Source organism: Hemicordylus capensis, chromosome 2, assembly GCF_027244095.1.
Source record: "Hemicordylus capensis ecotype Gifberg chromosome 2, rHemCap1.1.pri, whole genome shotgun sequence".
NCBI classification, from domain to species: Eukaryota; Metazoa; Chordata; class Lepidosauria; order Squamata; family Cordylidae; genus Hemicordylus; species Hemicordylus capensis.
The window spans coordinates 251,792,124-251,814,511 of record NC_069658.1 but is presented as its reverse complement, the minus strand read 5'-3'; the positions used below and the strand labels follow the sequence as shown (position 1 = coordinate 251,814,511).

Sequence of the window (22,388 nt, the reverse complement as noted above, 5' to 3'; positions counted from 1 at the left end):
GGCGGGGCATAGCTGCCAGCAGAGGTGGGGCGTTGCTCTCCCTCTCCAAGCGCTGGAGAGAGGAGCCGGCCAGAGAGCGTCGTGAGGCTTGGCTGAGCCATCCTCCTTCTGGGTGTGTCTGCGGTGGGAAGAGCCCAGCAGGAAGGTCCTCAGGGGGCTCAGCGCTCCTCCCTGGTGGGCGGGGCCTCCGCTAGTAAGGAGAGAGCCGGGACTGGAGGCTGCTGTTGCTGCTGTGCCTGTCAAAGCTGGGCGGCTCTTAAAGGCAGCTGAGCCAACATTAAATCGTCTCCCTCCCCACTTCAGTTTTTCCACTACACACTGTCCATTTTGTTGGAAAAGCCCCTACCCAAGCACCTGGCATGATTATCTGATTTAAGTTTGTATTATTATTATTATTATTATTTTAAACCTATTGATATTATTATATTAATAAACAATAACAAATAATTATTTATTAAGTTTTTTCTTCATTTTATTCATTGACCTTGACCTGGTTCTGGGCAGGGGGCAGTCTACACATTGCAGCTTCAGCAATTGCATATAGCAGGAGGAGAAAGGGAGAGAAGAGGGAAGATCAGGCTGGAAGCTCCTGTCGTCAGCTCTGGAAGAGACCACCAATGGCCTGAGACAGGAAGACTGTTACTTTCTCCACCCCACCTTTTGGCTCTGTGTGTTTGTTGTTTCAATACTTTAAACCACTTTGGTTCACTCCTCAGAAAGGCAGTACTGTATTTACCCGAATCTAAGACCAGCCCCCCCCCCCGCTTTTTCCTGCTAAATAGCGGGGTATTTTTAGATTCGGAGTCCTCTTTCTTTTGGGTAAATACACCTATAACCTGTATTTAACCTCGTATCTTTTAAGCCAAAGTCTTACATTCAGAGTCACCTTCTACTTGGGTAAAGACAGTCTTTCAGTTACACAAACCAACCAAATCTCCGGCTTCCTCTCTACCCTAGGAAGACGGGTGTCCATTGGAGAAAGGGCCTTTTCTGTGGGGCTTCTGCTCTGGAATTTCCTCTCTGGAGAGGCTCCCCTGGTGTTTTTATTGTTGTCACTTAAGTACCATGCTAAGTTTGCCCTGTTCAGTCAAGCTATTAACATCAGTGTTTTTCCTGGTTTTATTCTGCTGCTTTTCTTCTGTATGATTGACTTTATTAGCAATTTAAGTACTGTTTGCTTTGGTTATCTTGTGATTTTTGACTTTGTTACAAGGCTCCCTGAGGGTCTTTGCAGTGGAAAGACATGACAGACATCTCTTTAAATAAAACCAGTCACTCAATAAATAAGTCTGGTTGGCTTTTCAGTTAGTCTGAAGAGAAATCTTTATTAAACAGACACATCTCAATACATTTTTAAAATTCCCCAAACCATGTTCATATATATTATACAAGACTAAACAGAAGCACTATTTAAAAAAACCCAAACTGGATCAAATTTATAATGTTAACTACAGATTAAATCACAGTATAGATCAGGGATTCTCAAGCTTGGGTCCTCAGTGGTGGTGGACTATAATTCCCACCATCTTCAGCCACAAGGGTCAATGGAATTCTAGTCCAACAACATCTGGAGAACTCTAGGTGCATTGACTGCATTTCCTCAGTGAACTATTAGGTGTCAGTGTTTCAACATTAATAACTATGCCATATGCACCCTGTTTTGGGGTGGGGGCAGGTTCCTGCAGGGTGAGCTCTGCTACCTTCAACTCCACCTCTATGCCTCTCTGCTGGCTCTGCAGTGAAAGCTAAATGAAACATGGAGGGGGAGGGATTGTCTGCTTCTCCCACCTCCAAGCAGCTGGGATGGTTACCCAATAAAAAGGATGCTCAGGGCTTTAGATCTACCCCCTATAATTGCTTCACTTTGGAAATAGCTCTGATGGCTGGAATGCAGAATAAAGAGGTTTCCTCATTAATGCAGGGATGAACTGGTCACAGCTGTTTAAAGCCAGCTTCTCCTCAAATGGCAGAAAAGGTAGTCCCTCACTCTTATCAGGGGGTTAGCACTGAACATGTGTTGCAATTGCTGTAACTTAATATACACTTGTCTCCACTCCACTCAGTGGAGTGGAGTCTGTCTCAGGGGGAGAGTGTTAGGGAGTCTTTCCCATACACAAAAAAGAAAGGGGGAAGGGTGTCTCCTAAGAATGAGGTTTCTAAGGTGGTGTAGATTGGGGCTGCTGAGTCAGCATCAAAAAAGGCCACCTGCACCTCAGCACAGTTTAGAGCAAGGCTGCTCAACTTTAGCCCTCCAGCAGGAGGACTTTGGGTGATGCAGGATCCTGCTTTTCAGTTGCACAAAACATTTCCAGGAAAGAGAGGAAATCGTTAAGAACTGCATCTCCTTCCCAGGCATTTGCACTTCAGAAATGGTGTTTGTAGTGCTGCTCATGTGTGTTTTTGGTTTTATATATGTGCCGTTAATCAAGATGTCCGCCATTTTTAAAATCAGCATCTAAATCTGAGAGCCAGCGTGGTGTAGTGGTTAGAGTGCTGGACTAGGACCGGGGAGACCCAAGTTCAAATCCCCATTCAGCCCATGATACTAGCTGGGTGACTGGGCCAGTCACTTCTCTCTCAGCCTAACCTACTTCACAGGGTTGTTGTGAAGAGAGAAACTCAAGTATGTAGTACACTGCTCTGGGCTCCTTGGAGGAAGAGCGGGATATACATGTAAAGATGTAAAGATAGATAGATAGATAGATAGATAACCTCTGCTCAGAACTCACGATTCTCCTCCTCCCCAGTTTCTTGGTAGGAAGTTCCGCAATTGCGAGGAGGCTCACAGTAAACATGAATGGGAGTGGGCTAATTTTTTTATGGGGGGGTATCATTCCCCACCCATTCTGGGAGAGGTTGATTCCGCCACATCCCCACCCTCAAGATGATGTTGGGGAGAAGTCAGGAGGTTCAGATCCAAGTAAACTGCTGACTTCTTTCCTGCCTCTCTTCTCTTTCTGTGTGTCAGCCTGGAACTGGCAACAGCAGCAGCAGAGGAGGGTACACCTTTGGCTTGGTCCTGGGTTGCCCAGTCTTGAAGGATCACAGATCCTTTTGTGGCCACTGGACCCTGCTCCCTCCCTCCCCTTTCTCCAGGTAGGACTGAGAAATAGACTCCTGCCTGGAACTGTGAAGAGTCACAGCTATTCAGTATAAACAGCACTGAGCTAGATGGACCAATGGTTCAATTCAGTATGAGGCAACTTATGTTGGTGTGAGTATGCAACAGGCTGAGGAACATAACCAGGATTAGTTGGTGTGAGAGTATGGGACAGGCTGAGGGTTACTCTGTGCTTTCCTGCTGAGTAAAGAAGCACCTTTTTAAAAAGGTGGCTTTCTTTATTTAGCAGGGGAAGAGCTGGCCCTATCCAACCCCAAGCATAGCATTCCTTCAGTGGCTGCTGCTGGTATCTGTCTTATGGTTGTTGTTTTTTAAAGATCGTAAGCCCTTTGATAGCAGGGATCCATCTTATATTTTATTTATTTCTCTATGTAAATCACTTTGGGAACTTTTGTTGAAAAGCAGCATATAAATATTTGTAGTAGTAGTTCCTGAACTCTACCCTCTGTAAAGAGATTACTTGGATCCCAATTTAGGAGCACGCTGCTTCTTCAAGGTAGGCTGCCACCATTTGAATAACTGATCTAGTCACAGACCAAGTTTCATCACTCTATAACTGCTTGGGACTTCATTGGCACCGTACAGCCAGAGTCCACAGAACCCAGCTCTAGATAAAGATCTATTTCTACAAAGCATTCAGTAAGTAGCACATGGCCTTACAAAGCTTGCAGGGAAGAGTTTGGCAAGTACTTCCTCTGCCCCCAGTAGTTCAGGGTTGATTTGATTCAAATCAAATTGATTTAAATCACAATTTAAATCGCTTATCTGAAGAACTGCCCAGAGTTGTAAGCTGCCCAGAGAACAATGTTATGGGGTGGCTAACAAATAACACTTATTAGACTTCCAATGAAAGATATTCTTCATTTTTCTGCATTATTTGTATTTCAGCTTGTAAGGTTATATTTACTTCCATAGCTCTTTCTGCTGTCTGGCTGATACCTGAAGTTTTTGCTCAAGCCCTCCCACACTTTTCTGCAGAGGTTGCAGTAAAGCATTTGTGTTAGAATGTCTACTTTGACTTTCCGCAAGAGTGTCATTTGTTTGTTGATTCTGTGTCAACATGAGGCTTGGAGCTTCCCCATTGGCCATCAACAGCTGATTGTGGAGAGAAAATCTTTGAGGTCTTTCTTTTGTTGTGATCCTTAGGTGTTGGCAACACTGATTTCCCCATTTTCATTACGATAATGGGCAAACACACACCTTTAAAAGCTTCTATTCAGTCCTGGGATAGGACTGAATTAGGCATCTGCTGTGGGTATGACATCATTTCCTACTCCCGCAAAAGAAGTTATTGACAAATAACCATATGGTGATTTATTAATCAACCTGGTCTGGAGAGTAACCCTGGTAGGGGCCGTGGGGTAGAATTAGCTGCCTTAGGCAAGACTGGAGACAGATGTACACAGAAACTGGAGCCTGTACGAGGGGTCGATTTCCCTGCAGGCTGAGTTCTGTTCCCTTCAGCTCCACCTCTATGCCTGCTCCTGGCTCTGCAGTGAAAGCTGAATGCAGATTTTCTGCTTCTCCCACCTCCAAGCAGCTAGAACAATTATCTACTAAATAAAAAGAATGCTCAGTGCTTTATTTATCTTATTTGATTTCTATACCGCTCTTCCAAAAAGGGCTCAGGGCAGTTCACATTAAAACAAAACAATTAAAAACAAAGATTATAATGCAGCATAAAGCAAGTGACAGTTAAAACATTCAAAACAATTTAAAAGCCCTAGAAAACCAGGTTATAACAAATTAAAAACATCTATAACAATTAAAAAACCCTGGAAGGCCAGGGCTCTCCTGAAGGCCAATAATGAATTCAGATTAGGAATTTCTGTTGGGAGTACATTCCACAGCACAGGAGTAGGGGTGTGCACAGACCGCGGAGGTGCAGTCCAACGCCGGGGGAAGTGGGTGGTCGCTTTAAGGGCGGGGGGTTGTACTTACCCCTCCCGCCTCTTTCCCCCCTCCAACGCTCCATTTGTGAGTAAAAATTTCAGGGCGGCAGCATTCCTCCCTGATGCCCCTGACCCCTTGTTGTCTGCCCAAAACACGGAAGTAACGGCCACGCATGCACGCTTGCACTGTGACGTGCGCAGCATGTGTGCGTTGGTGGGGCGCACATGCGCGGCAGTTACTTCCGTGTTTTGGGCAGACAACAAGGGGGCAGGGGCATCAGGGAGGAACTCTGCTGCCCCGAAATTTTTACTCACAAATGGAGTGCCAGAGGGGGGATAGCGGAGGGAGGGGTAAGTAAAAACACCCTCTCCGCCATCGAACTGCCAGACATGGCCTGCAGACCGGTTCGTGCACATTACTACCCAGGAGCCGCCACAGAGAGGGCCCACCTCTGAGTCACCACCAGACGCACCGGTGATTACTGGAGACAGACCTCCTCAGATGACCTTAACGTGCGGTGAGGATCATGCAGAAGACAACGCTCTCTAAGGGAACCTGGACCTAAGTCGTTCAGGGCTTTAAAGGTAATAACCAGCACTTTGTATTTTGCCTGGAAACATAGCGACAGCCAGTGCAACTGTTTCAAATCAGGCATCATGTGGTCTTTCCGGGTTGCTACAGAAACCAATTTAGCTGCTGCATTTTGGACTAACTGAAGTTTCTGAACTACATACAAAGGCAGCCCCACATAGAGCACATTGCAGTAGTCAAGCCTGAAGGTTACAAGCTGATGCACCACTGTTTTGAGGTCATTCTCTTCAAGGAATGGACACAACTGTCGAATCAGTTGAAGTTGATAGGAAGCACTCCTGGCCATAGCCTCCACCTGAGATACAAGGGTGAGGCCTGAGTCCAGGATTACTCTCAAGCTGCGTACCTGCTCCTTCCAGGGGAATGTAACCCCATCCAGCACAGGAAGCTCTAACTCATCCCTCAGATTCTGAGCCCCTTCAATGAGCACCTCCATCTTGCTTGGATTCAGTTTCAATTTGTTATCCCTCATCCAGCCCATTACTGCCTGTAGGCAGGCATTCAGGGAATGAACGCCATTCTCTGATGATGCAGATGAAAAGAAGTAGATTTGGGTGTCATCAGCAGACTGATAGCACCCAGCACCAAACCTCCAGATATAGATATGAAACCACTCAGCAGTTTAATGTAGATATTAAAAAGCATTGGTGACAGAATGAAACCCTGAGGGACTCCATATGAGGAGCAACTGTCACCGAGCTCCACCATCTGGAATCTACCTGAGAGATATGAGCAGAACCACTGCAAAGCAGTGCCCACTATCCCCAACTTCCCCAGGCGATCCAGAAGGATACCATGGCTGATGGTGTCAAATGATGCCAAGAGATCCAAAAGAACCAATTGAGTCACACTCCCTCTGTCGATTCCTCGGTAGAGGTAATCCATCAGGCCAACCAAGGCTGTCTCAACCCCATAGCCAGTTCTAAAGCCAGTCTGAAATTTGTCTAGATAAATCAGTTTCCTCCAAAACTGCCTAGAGGTGGTCGGCCACCACCCTCTCAATCACCTTACCCAACCAAGGGAAATTGCCCTATAATTATCCATCGCTATGGGGTCCATCACTTTGTTGATGGACCACTGCTTTGTATCCATCACTTTGTTGTTTTTACACCTTAACCTTGAAAATAGTTCTGATGGAGTGGGATGCAGAATAAAGTGGCTCTCAGACTGATGCAGGTATGAATCAACCACAGTTGTTCAGAGCCAGCTTCTTCTCAAATAGGAAAGGCCTGCGTTTCCCAATGGGTTGCATGCCCCCAACTTATTTTGAGGGAAAGGCTGTACATGGGTTGCAAGGTTTGTAGCTTAATATACATCTGTCTCTAACTCTTCAGCTGTTTCAGGGGGAGAGTGTCAGGGTGGCATTGCAACCCACCCAGAAGAAAGGGAGAAGGGGCTCTCCTGAGAATGAGGCTTCTGAGCAGGTGTAGATTGGGGCTGCTGAGTCAACATCAGAAAAGGCCACCTGCCGCTCAACACAGTCTAGAGTCACTCGGATCCTCTTAGGCTCCCCATTCAGGTGCAGAGGAACCTCAGCATGGGAATCGAGTGCCTGGTACTGACGACCCCACTTCCCCAAAGCCCAGATCCCTTCCTTGGGACCCCAATAGAATGTGCCCTTTCTCTTCACAGACTTACTGGCAACCCCCACAGCCCACAACATCCCACTTTTCACACTGACTTCCCAGCAATGTCTCCCTGCTGTGAATCCCTCACATCCTAGCACAAAATGTCCATTATCAAATCTCTCAGGATTGTTGGGCAGGTCTTGCAGTTTCTCTCCCCACCTCACAGTTTTACGATCCTCAGTCAGGATGAGTCCAGGATGAACGGTGTCTGGATCCAGAGTGACATTAGCTGTTGGGGGTTGGATACAGAGGATGGAAGAGAAAAGAGTCAGCTGGGAGACTGGCTTCATACCCAAGTATATTGTACTGCTTTTGTATGTTTTGATAAAATGGAATAGTACTTTTTATCCTCATAATAAAACATTGTGAGCCTACAACCACATCGTACCACCTTAAGTGGCGCAGCGGGGAAATGCTTTAACAAGCAGAAGGTTGCTGGTTCGAATCCCCGCTGCTACTATATCGGGCAGCAGCGATATAGGAAGATGCTGAAAAGCATCATCTCATACTGCGTGGGAGGAGGAAATGGTAAACCCCTCCTGTATTCTACCAAAGAAAACTACAGGGCTCTGTGAGTGCCACGAGTCGAAATCGACTTGACGGCACACTTTACCTTTACAACCACATCACAGGAATTGCTTGCCTAGCAAAATAAGTGGGGCTTCCATGTGTTGCATTTCCAGAGTCAGGTTGGGAAGGATCCATGGGCAAAATGTACTCAGTGTCTCCCCTCCTCCTCCTCGCCATTGCTGCTGCCGCCACCCCCTCACTTGCTTCTTCCTCTGGGCCTCATCTGCATCATCTCTCAGATGGAATGGGAAAAGCAAGTGGAGCTTTCTGCGCCTTCTCCTCTCACGGATATAGGAGGGAAGGTGAACAGACAGCAACAGAGCAAGGAGGCTCCAGAGGTTGGCAATGGGCCCAGTACTGAGACATGGGCCTCAGCAGGTGCCCAATAATGCAGACGCGAGGGATGCTCGCCCTGCAGCATCCACATTTGGGATGTTCTTTTCCTTATTCCAGACTATTTCTACCTTTCAACAGAGACCCTAGCTGAAATCTTACTAAAAGCTAGAAGCAGGCACGTTAAGGACCAAGAACATCCCCTCCTCATAGAATCATGAACCAGGGTTCAGTATTTTAATTGAAATATTTACGTCTTTCTTCACTTGCCATTCAAGACAGCTCAAGAAGGCAAAGATGCCCATAAAAGTATTTTTGTGTTTAGCCTCTTGCTGTACCAGTTTCCCACTCTAACCAGAGGCTTGGACTAGAAGACCTCCAGGGTGCCTTCCAACTCTACAATTCTATTGTTCTTAATGAAGTCAGCAGAGGGAGAGAGGAATGCACCAGAAGATAGGTTTTCTACTTCCTGCACAAACTGTCCATTCAGGAATTCAAGGGAGAACCCAGGTGCCTCAAATCTGGTGAGCAGAGAGCTTAGTTATCCCCCACAACCCCTCAAAGGTCTGGACTGGTGGGAATAGCACTGGTGCAGACCCATTATCCAGTTCTGCAAGCAACTGGAGGCTGCACCTCAGAAGCAAGATATTTACAGCCCTGCTTAAGTCTCCTTTATGTTGCAAGGGCTCTGCCCTCTTCCTACCTTCCATACAAGAGACATCTCTATGCTAACACCCATTGCAATAAAACTCTTGTTCTGGATTTCATGGGCCAACATTCAGACAAACACTTTGTTTATAAAACAAAACCAATCACACACCCACAATAAGGCCATGTAAGTGGGCAAATGTTTTGCTCATGTGCAAGTGTTCCCTGCTACATAAACCAAAGCAGGAAGAAGTTGGCCAGCAGGAGGTGCACCACATTTTTCACACCATGGTGCACAGAGCTGTTCCAGCTACTACAATAGTTGTCTGGAACGCAGGCCTCCCACGTACTAGTTAGTGTAACATCCTTCTGCTCACGCAAGTACAGGATGAGTTTGGATGTTGGCCTTGCCTGGAAAGTAAGGGAAGGAAGCACCATTGCCAGCTGGAGCCTCTTCTGAACCAGGGTTAGGAAAATGCAGCTGCCCCTAATTCAGTAATAATCAACCGGCAGTGAACAATGGGCATCTCAGGTTTAGAGTTGCCATCTTGGAAGAAGAGCTGAACTGGAAGACGAACATCACTCCATTACCGGTGAGGAAATGCTATGAGCAGTAGCAGCCAGTACAGGCAGGAAATGGGGGGTGAGGGGCAAATGAGCTGCAGATGCTGCTCGTTCTTGCTCTCTTCTCATTGGCTGCTGCACTGTGCTTAATCTGTGGGATTAATCCTTGGCACATGGTCTGGTTATTTGCTAGGAGGAAACAAATGAGGACGGTGTTGCCTTCAGGCCCTACTTCTTCGCTTCCCAGAAGTCTCTGAATGGCCACAGTAGGACCAGACATACCTTGTATCTGGTCCAGCTGCCAAGATCTTGTTCCCTTCTTATATGGTTTGTGAGCTGCACGGGGAATAAAGATACAGAACGGAAGGGCATAAAATTTAAAAATTGATAAATATTTAAAGCTAGGGAAAGGAAATATACCCAAGCATGGAAACCTTCCCTCATTCTTCTCTCCTTCTACTCCTAATTCGTGCACTGATGGCTCCAGAGCCCCACAAGGCAGAACTATGAAAACATGAAATACACACAACTTTCTGACAAGTCCCAATCCCTCCTGTGAATTTTTCCCAATGTCCGACCCCACAATTTACCTTCCTGAAGTTGAAATCCAGATACCAGATTGTCTGGGGAGGGGAAGAGAAGAGATTAAGTATCACACCATTGTACCTCTAACAGATATTGCAGTTTCTATCATTAGAACATCTACATTTTTCTTATTACTAGTGAAAAATTAAGAGCAAATGCAGACATTACATTTACCTTGTGTCTTTACTGAAGCCTGCCTTTGATTATATGCCATGATGTGAAGGTGACCTGTTAAGTCTCCTGCTTCCCACCTCAGCTATCTTCGTGATTATGTGATGATCTGGAGTGCTCTTGTTCTTTCATTTCTGTAGTTCTTTCAAATACTGGTGACCCCTGTGCAGGGTCAGACTGGGGGCACTGAGAGGGCAGCGGAATGTATGTGGGGATGGCACCAGGTTTTGAGCAGAATGGGTAATTAAGGGTGAGAGTCAGGGCGCAGGGGTGCACCGCAGGTGGGGTGCACCGGGAATATGCCCTGTTGCCCTGTGGGCCAGTCTGAGCCTGCCTCTGTGTCTGCCTGAGCAGTGTGTGCAGTGACACCATTTTGGAAAAGGGCAGAGACTGTTAAAATGGCTAGAGAGCTTCCCCCAAAACAAGCTATGGATCATGGGATATATTAAGGGGAAAGAGAGTAGTAAATCCACTTAGAATCTCTTCCTCCACCAAACCTTACTTGTATAATTAAGAAAACATGTGAAAACAATCCACCTCAATTACTATGACTGTTCATAACCATGATGCAAGTAAAATCTCATTAGCTCTCAGGAAATGCTCAAACAAATCTGTGAAAGGCTGGATTGGCGGGTGGGGGTTCCTCTCTCAAGACTAGTTGTTTCAAAATATTTAAATTTTTCTTCCAATTGAATTCTTTTCAACAATCCTAACTGTTGAGAAGTCCAATGACTATTCAGTCCAATGACTACTGGACTGAGAAAAACTAAGAGGAAAAGTATCAAATGTGGCAAACTGGTATTAAATGTATTGCCTAAAGATTTATAGCCCAAAATAAATATGGTGATTTCTGAGTGGGACTGACGTTATAAAATGTGTGCCAAGGCCTGGGGCCCAAATGTCACAATCTCGCTAAACATAATTCGGATAAGGTTCCATGGAAACAATCCATATAGCTTTAGGTTAGTCACAACCATCTCCCATTTATCTCAATGACACTTAATCATTTTGGTCACAGTCTTATAGAAAGGACAGAAAAGGGAAGATGGATGCCTAAGGGGAAAGATGGTGCTTCCCCCCACCCCGACCTTGAGGGGGGTGGGATGCTTGTTTGACCCATGCCTTCCTAGTAAATAATGTAGACCTTGAAGGACCAATGAGTTACACATGATTAATGGGGGGAAATGAAGAATAACTTCAAGAAATTCCAGAGAATGCACTTCTGAGCAAAGGGCCCTTTCCATAGCAAACCAAAGTTGTTTTATCCACCAACACTTAAATTCCCCATTTTCCTGGACCTTCTAATTTTAGTAGTGGGACATGTAAGGCTCTAGGTCATATCTGGACCAATGCAACATCCATATAAAATCTTTACACCCATTCCTCTTTACCTTTGAACTTCTTCATGAAACTCTCCAGAAAGGTGCTATTGTCACAAAGGACCCATATTCTGCACTTCAATGTGGGAGGAAAAGCCACAGGATTCTCAAATCTCTCTTTCTCCTTACATCTGGAAAGAAACAAAACAACAGGAAGTCAGAAGGGACATGGTGAAGAAAACCAGTACTCCCAGTACTGCTTTTGTTTGTGCAGCTTCAAGGATGCTCTTTGGAATGGGGTGGGGTGTAGGGGACTATGTAGAGCAGTACTCATAATGTTCAGCACAGCCATGAGGACAACCAAGCCATTGATTACGTCTCAAAGGAGGAGTTAGGCCTTCTACAGATACATAAGCTGGTGCTAAACCTTCACTCCTACTACATGCAGATTTGGTGCAAGATTTTTTGAATTGCTCTCCAATCTTCAATAACCAAAACAAGTGTAAAACCATATCAAAGTAAAATAGCATAATGACAGATAAAGTGGAAGGCACATCCAGGAAGTGGTACTCTGGAAAGGCACTTTTCTGCAGTCAGCTGGAATTCAAGCTATAGTTCTATAGACAATAAAATATGGAGTGATATTCTGCAGGAAAATTCTGCTATGACCATCTCCACAAAAACGATCCTATATTGTTTATTCAGAAGAGGAAATATATGGAGCATTTCTATATACTTGTGTTTGTAAAATGGCAAAAATCTTGATTTAAAAATCTGCCGTCTCCTGTTTTTTCATGGCTTAAGCATTAATGAACACAGATTTAGAAAGACTGATTTCTGTTTCTTGCTGCCACTAACCTTCTGATTAGCCATATCACCTATGTTGTGAGAATAATACTACAATGTAATCATCCGTTTATTTTCTTTTATTCATGCAATTACATTTTTCAAAAAAGGTTTTTAGTTCTTATTTGTGCTCATCTTATTCAAAGAAAAATGATAGTTTAAAAATGAATTCGAGGCAGAACTCTAGGGTTTTGTATTTGGGTTTTTTTTAGAAAGGAGGAAACAACCACATTAGAGAGATGTGAAACATGAAATGGGGCACCAACATTAGTGCCATCAACTGCCCCACAGACCACTCCTCCTGCCAGGTGACTTGAGTTAACTTAAACAAGTTACCTTAAAGTGAACCCAAAATACCAGTTCGTCCAGTAGGACTGCTATAGCACTACCAAAGCTCTTCAGGACTACTGTGTCTTTAATAGGAACCTTCTTCCTTGTGGCTTCTGCCCCTGTATGCTTTCCTATTCAGTGGGGACAGAGTATTATTGGGTACCCCTCATTACTATCCCCCCCCGCCCTGCTTTTCTTTCTTCAAGTTCTGTACATACTATCCAGACCCTTCTGAAAATCAGGTAGTGAAATGCACAGGATCTACTTACCTCTTCAAGGTGCTTCTAACATCCTGGAAGGAAGGAAGAGAAAGATGAGGAAACTCAGCCTCTGCCATAATGTAAGGAAATCCTTATGATAAAGCTTTTGTCAGCAGGCAAAATGGATCCATTTTAAAGTCTCAACCAGTGGAAGCAGGTAAGTGGATATGCTCACCAAAACCAACAAAATGCTCCTCCTCTAAAGTTTGCAGGATAACATCTTCTATTTGGGCCCAATTCCCTGTTGTCCTGAAGAGCACATGATCATGTATCTGCTTACATGAACTGCAAACTGTTCTTCATAAGCCCTGACCCTGAATATGGCCTGTAGTGGGCATTTTCAGATAGAGTTTCAACAGTCAGAACTCCGGCTGTCGTAGTTGAACTCTGTCAGAGTTCTGAATTGCCTTCTCAGTCCTACTCTGACCTGTCCTCTCCTCCTCCCAGTTACTTGTGAATGGGAGGGGCCAGGAGGTGGATTATGCAAGGTCCTCTTTGCTCCAGACAGAGCACCAACCCAGCAGTCTCACACTGGCTAGTTGTGTTCTTTGCCCCACTTTAGCTTCCATTTAGGTGCACCGGAAATTGTGGAAGCTGTTGTTTTTAAAGGAATGCAGTCATGAATTCATATAAAGCTTAGTGCTCCATCTGGAGCACAGAGAACACTGCATATGTTGTCTCAGCCCCCACCCAGTCCTAGATAATAGAGGGGCAGGAGGGGAGGGCACAGCAGGGAGTTCGATATACAGGTTGGAATTCAGTCAGGAAACGTCTGACCCTGCAGCCAAGAGGGGCAATTTCAGCTCCTCCCAGAAGTCCCAGTCTCGGCCAGGTCATGGTTGGGTCAGAATCCCCACATTTCTGGGCTGTGCAGAGGCCTAACTAATGCACAGAGACTCAAGTTCCACATCCACCCTCCTGACTGGCAGTGCTTTCTGCAGCAGAGATCAAATTTGAAAAATGACAGGAGGATCAGATGGACAACAGTTTGGCAAGAACGTTGGCTAGATTCTGCACCGCACGTTAAGGTCATCTGAAGAGGGCCATCTCCAGTTACCACTGGTCTGTTTGTTGGTGACTCAGAGGCGGGCCTTCTCTGTAGCTGCTCCTGGTAGGGATGTGATTGATCTTCGGCACCAGCAGGGGTAGTACCTTAAGAGCGGGGGAGGGTGTACTCACCCCTCCCGCCGCATTTCCCCTGCTGGCACGTTGTTATTTTTAAGCCTTTTGGGGCAGCAGCATTCCTCCCTGCCACCCCATTTCCCCCTTCTTCCAGAAGTGGCGGAAGTAGAGAGTGCCCGTGCGCCTGTTGTGTGTGTGTGCACGCGCTACTTCCGGCCACTTCCCCCGCCCTTAAAGTACTACCCCTGCCGGCACCAGAAAACCACTAACCCCCAGCACCGAAACGTTTCGGAGGCCTTCATAATGGCCTCCGAAACATTTCGGGCACATGCCTAGCTCCTGGGCCGTGGAATGCACTCCCGGCAGAAATCCATAATTCGAGATCCTCACTGTCCTTCAGGAAATCCCTTAAAACCTACCTGTTAGGCCTGGCCTTCCAGGATTTTTAAATGACTGAAAAACTGTTTTAAATTGTTTTAAATGGTGGTTCTGGTTTTCCAGGGCTTTCCTGAAGGACAGTAATGATCTCTAATTACGGATTTCCATCATTATTTTAAGGACTTTAAAGTTGAATCATGTAAATACTATCAAGTTGACAAACAGAAGATATTGATTCAGAAAGAGACTAAATGGGTTTTCCTAATGAACACTATGACTCCTAATGTCAAATTATAAAATAGACTACTCAGTTTTTCTGTAAAACAATCATGATCTAGCCTATGGTAGCTAAAAGGTCATGAGACTTCTTAAATTCAAACAGCAGGGAAAGAAGATAGTGTTAAGTTCAATCATGCTCAATTAGCAGGGCAAAAAAATAACTATAGCTGCCTGTAAGTTAACTAAGATGACAAAGCTTAGCATTATAAAAGAGTAAGACTACTACAGAAGTGCATATTTCAGAAACTACAGATCCTCAAGATTACAACCTCAAGATCAAGGGGTTTTTTTTACAGTAATAATTTCACTAGTTTGAAGATTTACCTCAAAACCTATTAGTTGTGGTTTGTACTTCAGAAAAAAGTAGGAGAATCATTATTAAACATTACAGCCACAACTGGATCAAGAAGATTATAGACCACAGGTTATTATATTTTAAATTCACTATTTTATCTAGTGAAGGTGATCATGATTGTTAACACTACAGTGGTCCCTCGACTTACGAACTACTCGACATAAGTATTTTTCGAGTTACAAACGGCAGTTTTAGATCCGGTTTTAGATGCGGTTTTTTCGACTTACAAATTTTTAGATGGGGTTTCCTCGACTTACGAATTTTACATGCGGTTTCCTTGACTTGCCTGCCTGTTTACTTTTGAAAAGAAATGTTCCTGTGCAGTTTGCAAGCCTTACTGGGGGTCTGGGTCTTTTTTCTAGGCTCCGGAACGCATTAATCTGTTCCCAATGCATTCCTATGGGAAACCGCTTTTCGACTTACGAACTTTTCGACTTACAAATGTGCATTCGGAACGGATTAATTTCGTAAGTAGAGGGACCACTGTATTTCCTTTTGTTTAGACCTGTATTCACTGTTTTGACTTGTTGGCCATCAATTCCAGGGTTTCCAAGGGTTACTGTATAATCACTGGTAGTGGAGAGGGACAAGGGAGTGGGGGCTCAGATGGAGGGACTTTCAAATCTATTTACGCTGAGTCCCCAGGAAGCCATTTCCTTCTGCCTTTGGCTTTTGGAGAGAGAGGAACGAACTGCTGCTTCTGCTAGTTTCTGAATTTGGAATGGGCTAGATTTCTGTGGAAGAGGGACCAAATAGATTCATCTTCAGGAGATTATTTTTATTTTTCAGCTTTTTTTCTGGTTTATTTTTAATTTCTTTATTTCATTTCTGTAAGGTGAAAAAAAAAAGTACTGCATTCTTGTATTTTCTGCTGCCATTTTGGTATCCCCCCCCCCCCCGCTCTGAGTGCTGCCTGTGAAGCAACCAAACTCCCTGGGTGGGATTTTATCTTTTTTTCCTATTGTTCCAGAGAAGAAATCATCAGTCTTTCTCTACCAGCGCAAGACTCCCTGGCTGCTGTGGCTGGTGGAGGAGAGAAGGCGCTTCATGCTTCTTTTATTTTAGCAACTTTTGGGGGGCTGATGGCAGTTTGCCAGCCCCACCTCTGCCATTTCACACCGGCTGCATTGCCTGGCACAGACAGGCAGCAGCTCCCTGTTGCTTGACTCCAGCTGGCAGCTGCAGCAGACCAGGACATAGGAGAACTGCTGTGCTGGGGCTCAACACTGGGCTTTGGATTGGTGAGTGGCTGATTGCACCATTTGGTTTTTTTCCACACACAAAACACCACACCACACACAGACATAGTGTGTTAACTGAGGTTCTGTTCACCCTGCATCTGAAGGTTGAACCCTAAAAAAGGATTTTTATTTAGGCTTAAATGTGTTTTATTTTAAATAGGGGTTGTGTGTGTGGGGCGGGGGGGGGGATCCCAGTTAGCTAGGTAGGTATTGTCAGGAAAGGCTTTGGTTGGCATTGCCCCCCCTCCTTTGACTTTTGTGCTTTACATTGCTGCAGCTTGTGTGTTCCCACCCCAGTGCCACTGCATTTAGCAACCAAGAACCTACAATGTAGATTCTTTTAGCAACCAAGAATCTTCACTGCATTTAGATTCTAGGCTGCTATAGAAGTTCTTCATAGGGATTCATTATGAGAAAAAGTCATAATGCACCAGAGAATCTAAAAACTCAACAATTCCTAAAAACATAAACAGAGTACCCCACTGCCTTGCAGGTTGGGAGGGAGTTAACACCCAATGTGCTGTACCCTTCAACCCACTTTGGGTCACCTTGGCACAACCCAAGGGGAGGAATGGGGCTGCTTAGAATCCCCATTATTCCCTATGGCAGAAACAAAATTTTAAAAAATATATAAAATCCCTTTTAAAATCATCCCTTTGCCCGATTCCTTTGCGGGTTGGGTAGCAGTTTGCACTCATTGGGCACTACCACACAACTCACTCCCTAAAGGGCCCCCTGTCCCTTTCAATTTTCACCAAATTGATTCAACTTCGAATCGAATCTGGCTTCATTTCAGGGGGAAAGATTAGAGGCCAAATTGAATATGGCTGATTCAATTCAACATCAAATTGAATCGTAAAAATAGATTTATGCACATCTCTATGAGCCGTCCCCTGAAGTAGCAGGAGCCTGGCCTGTAGGGATGTGCACAAACCTGTTTGAAGGCCCTTTTACAGGTTCAAACATGGTTCGAACACGGGGCCAGTTCAAAGTTCGACGCCGGGGGAGGGTGCCGCTTTAAGGGCGGGGGAGGGTGTACTTACCCCTCCCACCGCTTTCCCCCCACCGGCACTCGTTACTAGTAAAAACCTTCGGGGCTGCAGCGTACCAACCTGCCGCCCCTTCCCCCTCCTCTGCCAGAAGTGGCCAGAAGTCCCAGGTGCACACCTGGGACTTCTGTCCACTTCCACTTCCAGTCGAGGAGGAGGAAGGGGCGGCAGGGAGGTAGGTTGCCGCCCCGGAGGATTTTACCGGTAACTAGCACCAGCGGGGGAAAGTGGTGGGAGGGGTAAGTGCACTCTCTCATGCCCTTAAAGCAGCACCCCCGCCGGAATCGAACCGCCCAGCCACGGTTCCATGCACATCCCTATTGACCTGCCTACCACTGTCTTACCTGCAGAAGCTCACTTGCTGACTGCTCACACTTCTCTTCCATCTCCTGGATAACTTTATCAAGTGAAGAGAGCTCTTTGGAGAGTTTCCCCATATATTCATCCCTTCTTCTTGCAGTCTCCTTCTCCACTTCTTCTATCTGGGTCAACATGAGTGTCTCTTTCTCTTTCAGAAACTGGTAGAGTTGTCTGAACTCAGCCACTGTCTTTTGCCTCTCTGCTACAATTTGATTCTACAGGAGAGGAGAAAAGCAGGCCAATGTATTTTAGATCTGAAGTGTTTGCAGAGTCAAGATGTAGGCGATGACCATTCCTGTAAAATTGTCATTGCACTTTTGACACTTCAGGATACTAATGACATAGAAATTAAGTAAAGAGTTTTGAAAAGACTTCCAAAGGCCTGCCCTTAAAATGGCCTCTTGGGAAAAGAAGAATAGGGGATTCCTCTGTTGATGAACCCCTTTGGGATTGTTTTAATGAAAGGCGGTAGACAAATTTAACAAACAATAAATCCCCATAATGGACAGTCTGGAAAGAAGAACTGCCTCGTGGGATTTGATGATGCTTTCGCTGTTTTATCTTCAGTTTTTCCACTTATTTAGTCTAACACCACTTTAGTTGATAATACTTACAAGCAAGTTTTGGCTTTCCTTTTCTGCATCAGATTTACATGCCAGAATCTTCTCTCTCCCCTTCCTCAAAAGCTCCAGAAAGCTCCAGAACTGATCCTGAATAAAAAAAACAAAAGGTCCAGTTTGCTTCCTCACTGAGGGTTTCAGGTTTGTCATCCCGCCCCCCACCCCAGCAACACTTTAATCTTTGGATGTTGTTTTCTTCTGTGCTGTAGTTTTGGAGTGCTTTATTGTGGCATAATGATTCTACTTATATACATTACTACTTATAAGATTCCACTTATATTCCATTCACAGGAACCCTTCCAGTTTAACACATTGTGTAAAGGGCTTTCCATGGTCACTCAAGCTCCAAAATGCAAAGAAAGTGAAGGCATAACGGGCCACTCCCTCCACAGACATGTTCTTTGGGCAATATGGATACTATCCTGTTCTGTGCTTTAGAGCCAGCTTCACCACTACCTTGAAGTAGGGATGTGCACAAAACCAGCGGGGGGCCGGTTTGAAGGCGGGGGGATGGTGGTGGTGGTTTTCACTTCTCCCCCCCTCCCACTTGCTTAAAAATGGGTCCGGTGGGACTGCAGCGTACCTCCTTGCTGCCCCATCCTCTCCTCAGACCTGGAACAACTGGAAATAGCAGAGGGGGGCCCTCCAAATATTCCTGAACTACAATTCCCAGCATCCCCAGCCATAATAAATTGTAGATGGGGATGCTGGGAGTGGTAGTTCAGCAACATCTGGAGGCCCCCAGGTTGGAAACCACTGGACTAGAAGGTTATATGAGGAAGGTAGCTTGCTGCCAGTTGGATACTTGTCACCTTGAATGCTGGTTGCATGGACTCCACAGGTTTATTCCAATTAACAGATAGTCCTGGGTCTTAGGCCCACCACTCTGCCACAGACTTCCAACTCCGATAAATAGGCCATTTCTTTTCTTTTCTTTTACCTCAAAGTTGGAATGGATCATCCTCACACCCACCTCGCCGACACTGCCAAACTCACTGAGCCATTTTCTAAGAATAAGCCACAGTAGCTACTGCCCCCTGATTTCTGTTAATAATGGCAGAATGCAAACTGTCTGTCTTACCCTTAAAATCAGGCCCCTGCTTTGGCCTGTAATTTGTACTGGTTTTGTATTTATTTTAAGTCAACCACACTAAATAAAGTGGAAAGGCAGGACAGAAAGATAGTAAACACACTAAAATCAAAGGGGTAACTAAGAAACAAGCAACTTTAAACTTTTTTTTATTCCTGAGCACCTCAATCTGCTGATCATAAAAATGGGTGCAAGCACTCCTACAGCATTTGCCACTTCAGATGCATATCTTACGTATACACAGTGTGGACAAGAGGATGAGTGACCTGCTGGGGCTTCCAGAACCTTACTGAATGAGCAACAGGTTTTTTGTGAAGATCAGAACTGGGCTTGAGTCCGTATCCCATTCAAATAAATAGGTGTGTGCACACTCCCTGGGAGGGGAAACCTAAGGGGCATCTCCCCACCTCATCTAGACAGTCCAGACCCTGATTCAAGTGAATTCCTTCTGAGGACTTGTTCTACATTAGAGCAGGCAAACCCCTTTCCTGCCTTGGGATTCAGTACCAGAAGAACTTTCCCAGGTCTCCTGATGGAGGCTGGAGTGAGGCTAGTTTAGTCCTGCTCCTCCTCCTCTTCCATGCTAGCAGTCAGCTTCAGCGACGCCTCTTACCTCTGGACTTTGGCCCCGAAGTCCAGGGTCTCTACACCCAGTGGTGGCCCCCAAATAATCTTTATTCTGTCTTGGGTGGAGTGGTTTGCATCCTCAAGAACCTACACGTTAAAAAATGATGCTTAACTTGCAGGGGTGGAGGCAGGCTCCAAAGGTCCAGGCTACAAAATTATCTAGGTGCACCTCTGGTCAGCTTCCCCATTAATCCTGCACTGCCACCTCCCAAATACGCACAGGATATTAAATGACAAGTCCCTACCTTGTACTCCTGGGCAGCCTCCTGGATAGGAACCACAGTGTGAGCTCGGTGCTCCTTGGATAAGTGGCACACCACGCAGAGGGGGGCTTCATCGTCCTGGCAGAAGAGCTTCAGGGGCTCCTGGTGCCTCCCGCAGACTCTCCAGCCTCCCACTTGCTGCTTCACCTGCACACTGAACTCTTTGAGTAGTGCAACCATGTTGGCAAGTTGCCTGTTCGGCTTCACGTTCCTCGGCTGAAAGCTCTCTCGGCACTGAGGACAGGCCGTGACTGTGGGCGGCTCCCCCCAGCACTGAGCAATGCAGGCTTGGCAGAAATTGTGCCCGCAGTCCAGAGTCACGGGATCAGTAAAGAAGTCCAGGCAGACGGAGCACGTGGCTTCATCCTGAAGTTGCTTCCCCACGCTGAGAGCAGCAGCGGCGGCGGCCATCGCTCAAACTCCACAGCAGCAGCAGCTGAGTTTCGTTTTCCTGTCTGCCTCTCCCGCCCAGGCGGGGCTTAGCTGCTGAGGCCCCGCCTGGGCGGGAGAGCTGCAAGCAGAACGGCGCGCTGCTCTTCCCTAAGTCGCTGGAAAGGAACAAGCTACAGTGCTGGGCCTGGGGACAAATAGGGAGAAGCAGGCAGCGGAGTGGTTGCTTTTTCATCCAGGGATACAGCCTTTTAGGGAAGTTGAACAGCTGGTCCTGGGCGGCTGCTACTCCTGTTGCTGGGGCCGTGCAGGGAGAGAGCCCGGCGAGCTTGTCTCACTCCGTTGGCGGCAGCAGTACTGCTGAGTAGGGCGCTGGGGGTAGGGAGAGAGACGAATCCGGCGTAGCAGCGCGAGGCTCGGTTGAGCGGGCATCCTTTTTTGCAGGTCTCTGAGGCGGGAACTGCCAATGCCAAGCAGCTCAGCTGTTCTTCCTGGTGGGGGGAGTTCTTCCTGGTGGGTGCCCCCCCCCCCGCCCCGCTAGCAAGGAGAGAGCAGGGAGGCTGCTGCTGTGCCTTTCGAAGCTGGGCGCGCGGAAGGTTGGAAAATCAATGTATGCAGCCAACAGTAAATCTTCTTCTTTTTCCTGCCGCTGCTCTTCGGTTTTCCTCCCATTATCCACTGTCCATTTTGTTGGAAGAGCCCCTCCGCAAGCACCTGGCATGGTTATCGGATTAAAGGTTTATTAGGTGTTTTCTTCATGACGAGGCATTTTATTCATTCAGCCCTTGACCTAGTTCTGGGTTTAGGGGGCGGACTACACATTGCCACTTCACTTCAGCAGTTCTATGGAGTAGGGATGTGCAAAAAATTTCGGGCACAGAACGATCTGTGCCCGAAACGAACAATTTCGGGTGATTCGGGGCCGAACCGAATCACCCCCGATGTCCCCCGAATTTTTTCGGACACGAGCCGAATCTCCCGAATTTCGGGCAAAAAAAATTCGGGTGATTCGGTTCATGGTTGATTTTTGGTGATTTTTTTAAGTTTTAGTGACTTTGGGGCAGTTCGGGGGCATATCATGGGATCTGGGCAAAAGGAGTGGGGTGGGGTGGTAGTGCCTAATGGGTGCAGGCTACCACCCCAATTTCAGGGGGATTGGGCAAAGGGCTGATTTTTGGTAAATTTCTGAAAATTTCATGTCTTTGGGGCAGATTGGGGCATATTGGGGCAGAAAGTGGGGGCTGGGGGAGAATAGTGGGGTGGGGTGGTAGTGCCTAATGGGTGCAGGCTACCACCCCAATTTCAGGGGGTTTGGACAAAGGGGTGATTTTTTGAGAATTTTTGAAGTTTTGGTGACTTTGGGGCAGTTTGGGGGCAGAAAGTGGATCTGCCCCAAAAGAGTGGGGTGGGGTGGTAGTGCCTAATGGGTGGAGGCTACCACACCAATTTCAGGGGGATTGGGCAGAGGGCTGATTTTTTGAGAATTTTTGAAGTTTGGGTGTCTTTGGGGCAGATTGGGGGCAGAAAGTGGATCTGCCCCAAAGGAGTGGGGTGGGCTGCTAGATAGTGTCTAATGGGTGGAGGCTACCACCCATCCCCAATTTAAGAGTGATTGGGCAGGGGGTGAATTTTGGTGAATTTATTTTTATGAGGTTTGTCTTCATAAGGTGAAGTGTGCTAAATTGATTACTTCCTCATATTATTCATAGTAAAGGAAAGTGTGAAAAAGTGAAAGTGGGGTCATGAGAGTTGTTT

The 22,388-nt window shown here is 46.2% G+C and overlaps 1 protein-coding gene across 1 annotated transcript; it reads right to left on the bottom strand.

Moving 5' to 3' along the window:
• Positions 1-5,167: 5,167 nt before the first annotated feature.
• Positions 5,168-21,481, bottom strand: LOC128343088 (E3 ubiquitin-protein ligase TRIM7-like). Its single transcript, XM_053291595.1, has 8 exons — positions 20,226-21,481; positions 18,258-18,353; positions 17,628-17,858; positions 12,869-12,891; positions 11,496-11,614; positions 9,939-9,971; positions 9,631-9,684; positions 5,168-7,462 (listed from the first exon to the last, which is right to left on the bottom strand). The coding sequence occupies exons 1-8, from the start codon at positions 20,652-20,654 to the stop codon at positions 6,945-6,947; spliced, it is 1,503 nt and encodes a 500-aa protein (XP_053147570.1). The 5' UTR covers positions 20,655-21,481; the 3' UTR covers positions 5,168-6,944.
• Between the last annotated feature and the right edge of the window lie 907 nt (positions 21,482-22,388).

Excerpts from the sequence above, each read along its gene's own strand:
- LOC128343088 (XM_053291595.1), bottom strand. The coding sequence starts at position 20,654 with ATGGCCGCCGCCGCTGCTGCTCTCAGCGTGGGGAAGCAACTTCAGGAT. Across the intron at positions 11,615-12,868 it reads GTTAGAAGCACCTTGAAGAG|ATGTAAGGAGAAAGAGAGAT; the intron begins GTAAGTAGATCC and ends GTTTCTTTCCAG. Across the intron at positions 9,685-9,938 it reads TGGATTTCAACTTCAGGAAG|CTCACAAACCATATAAGAAG; the intron begins GTAAATTGTGGG and ends TTCCCCGTGCAG.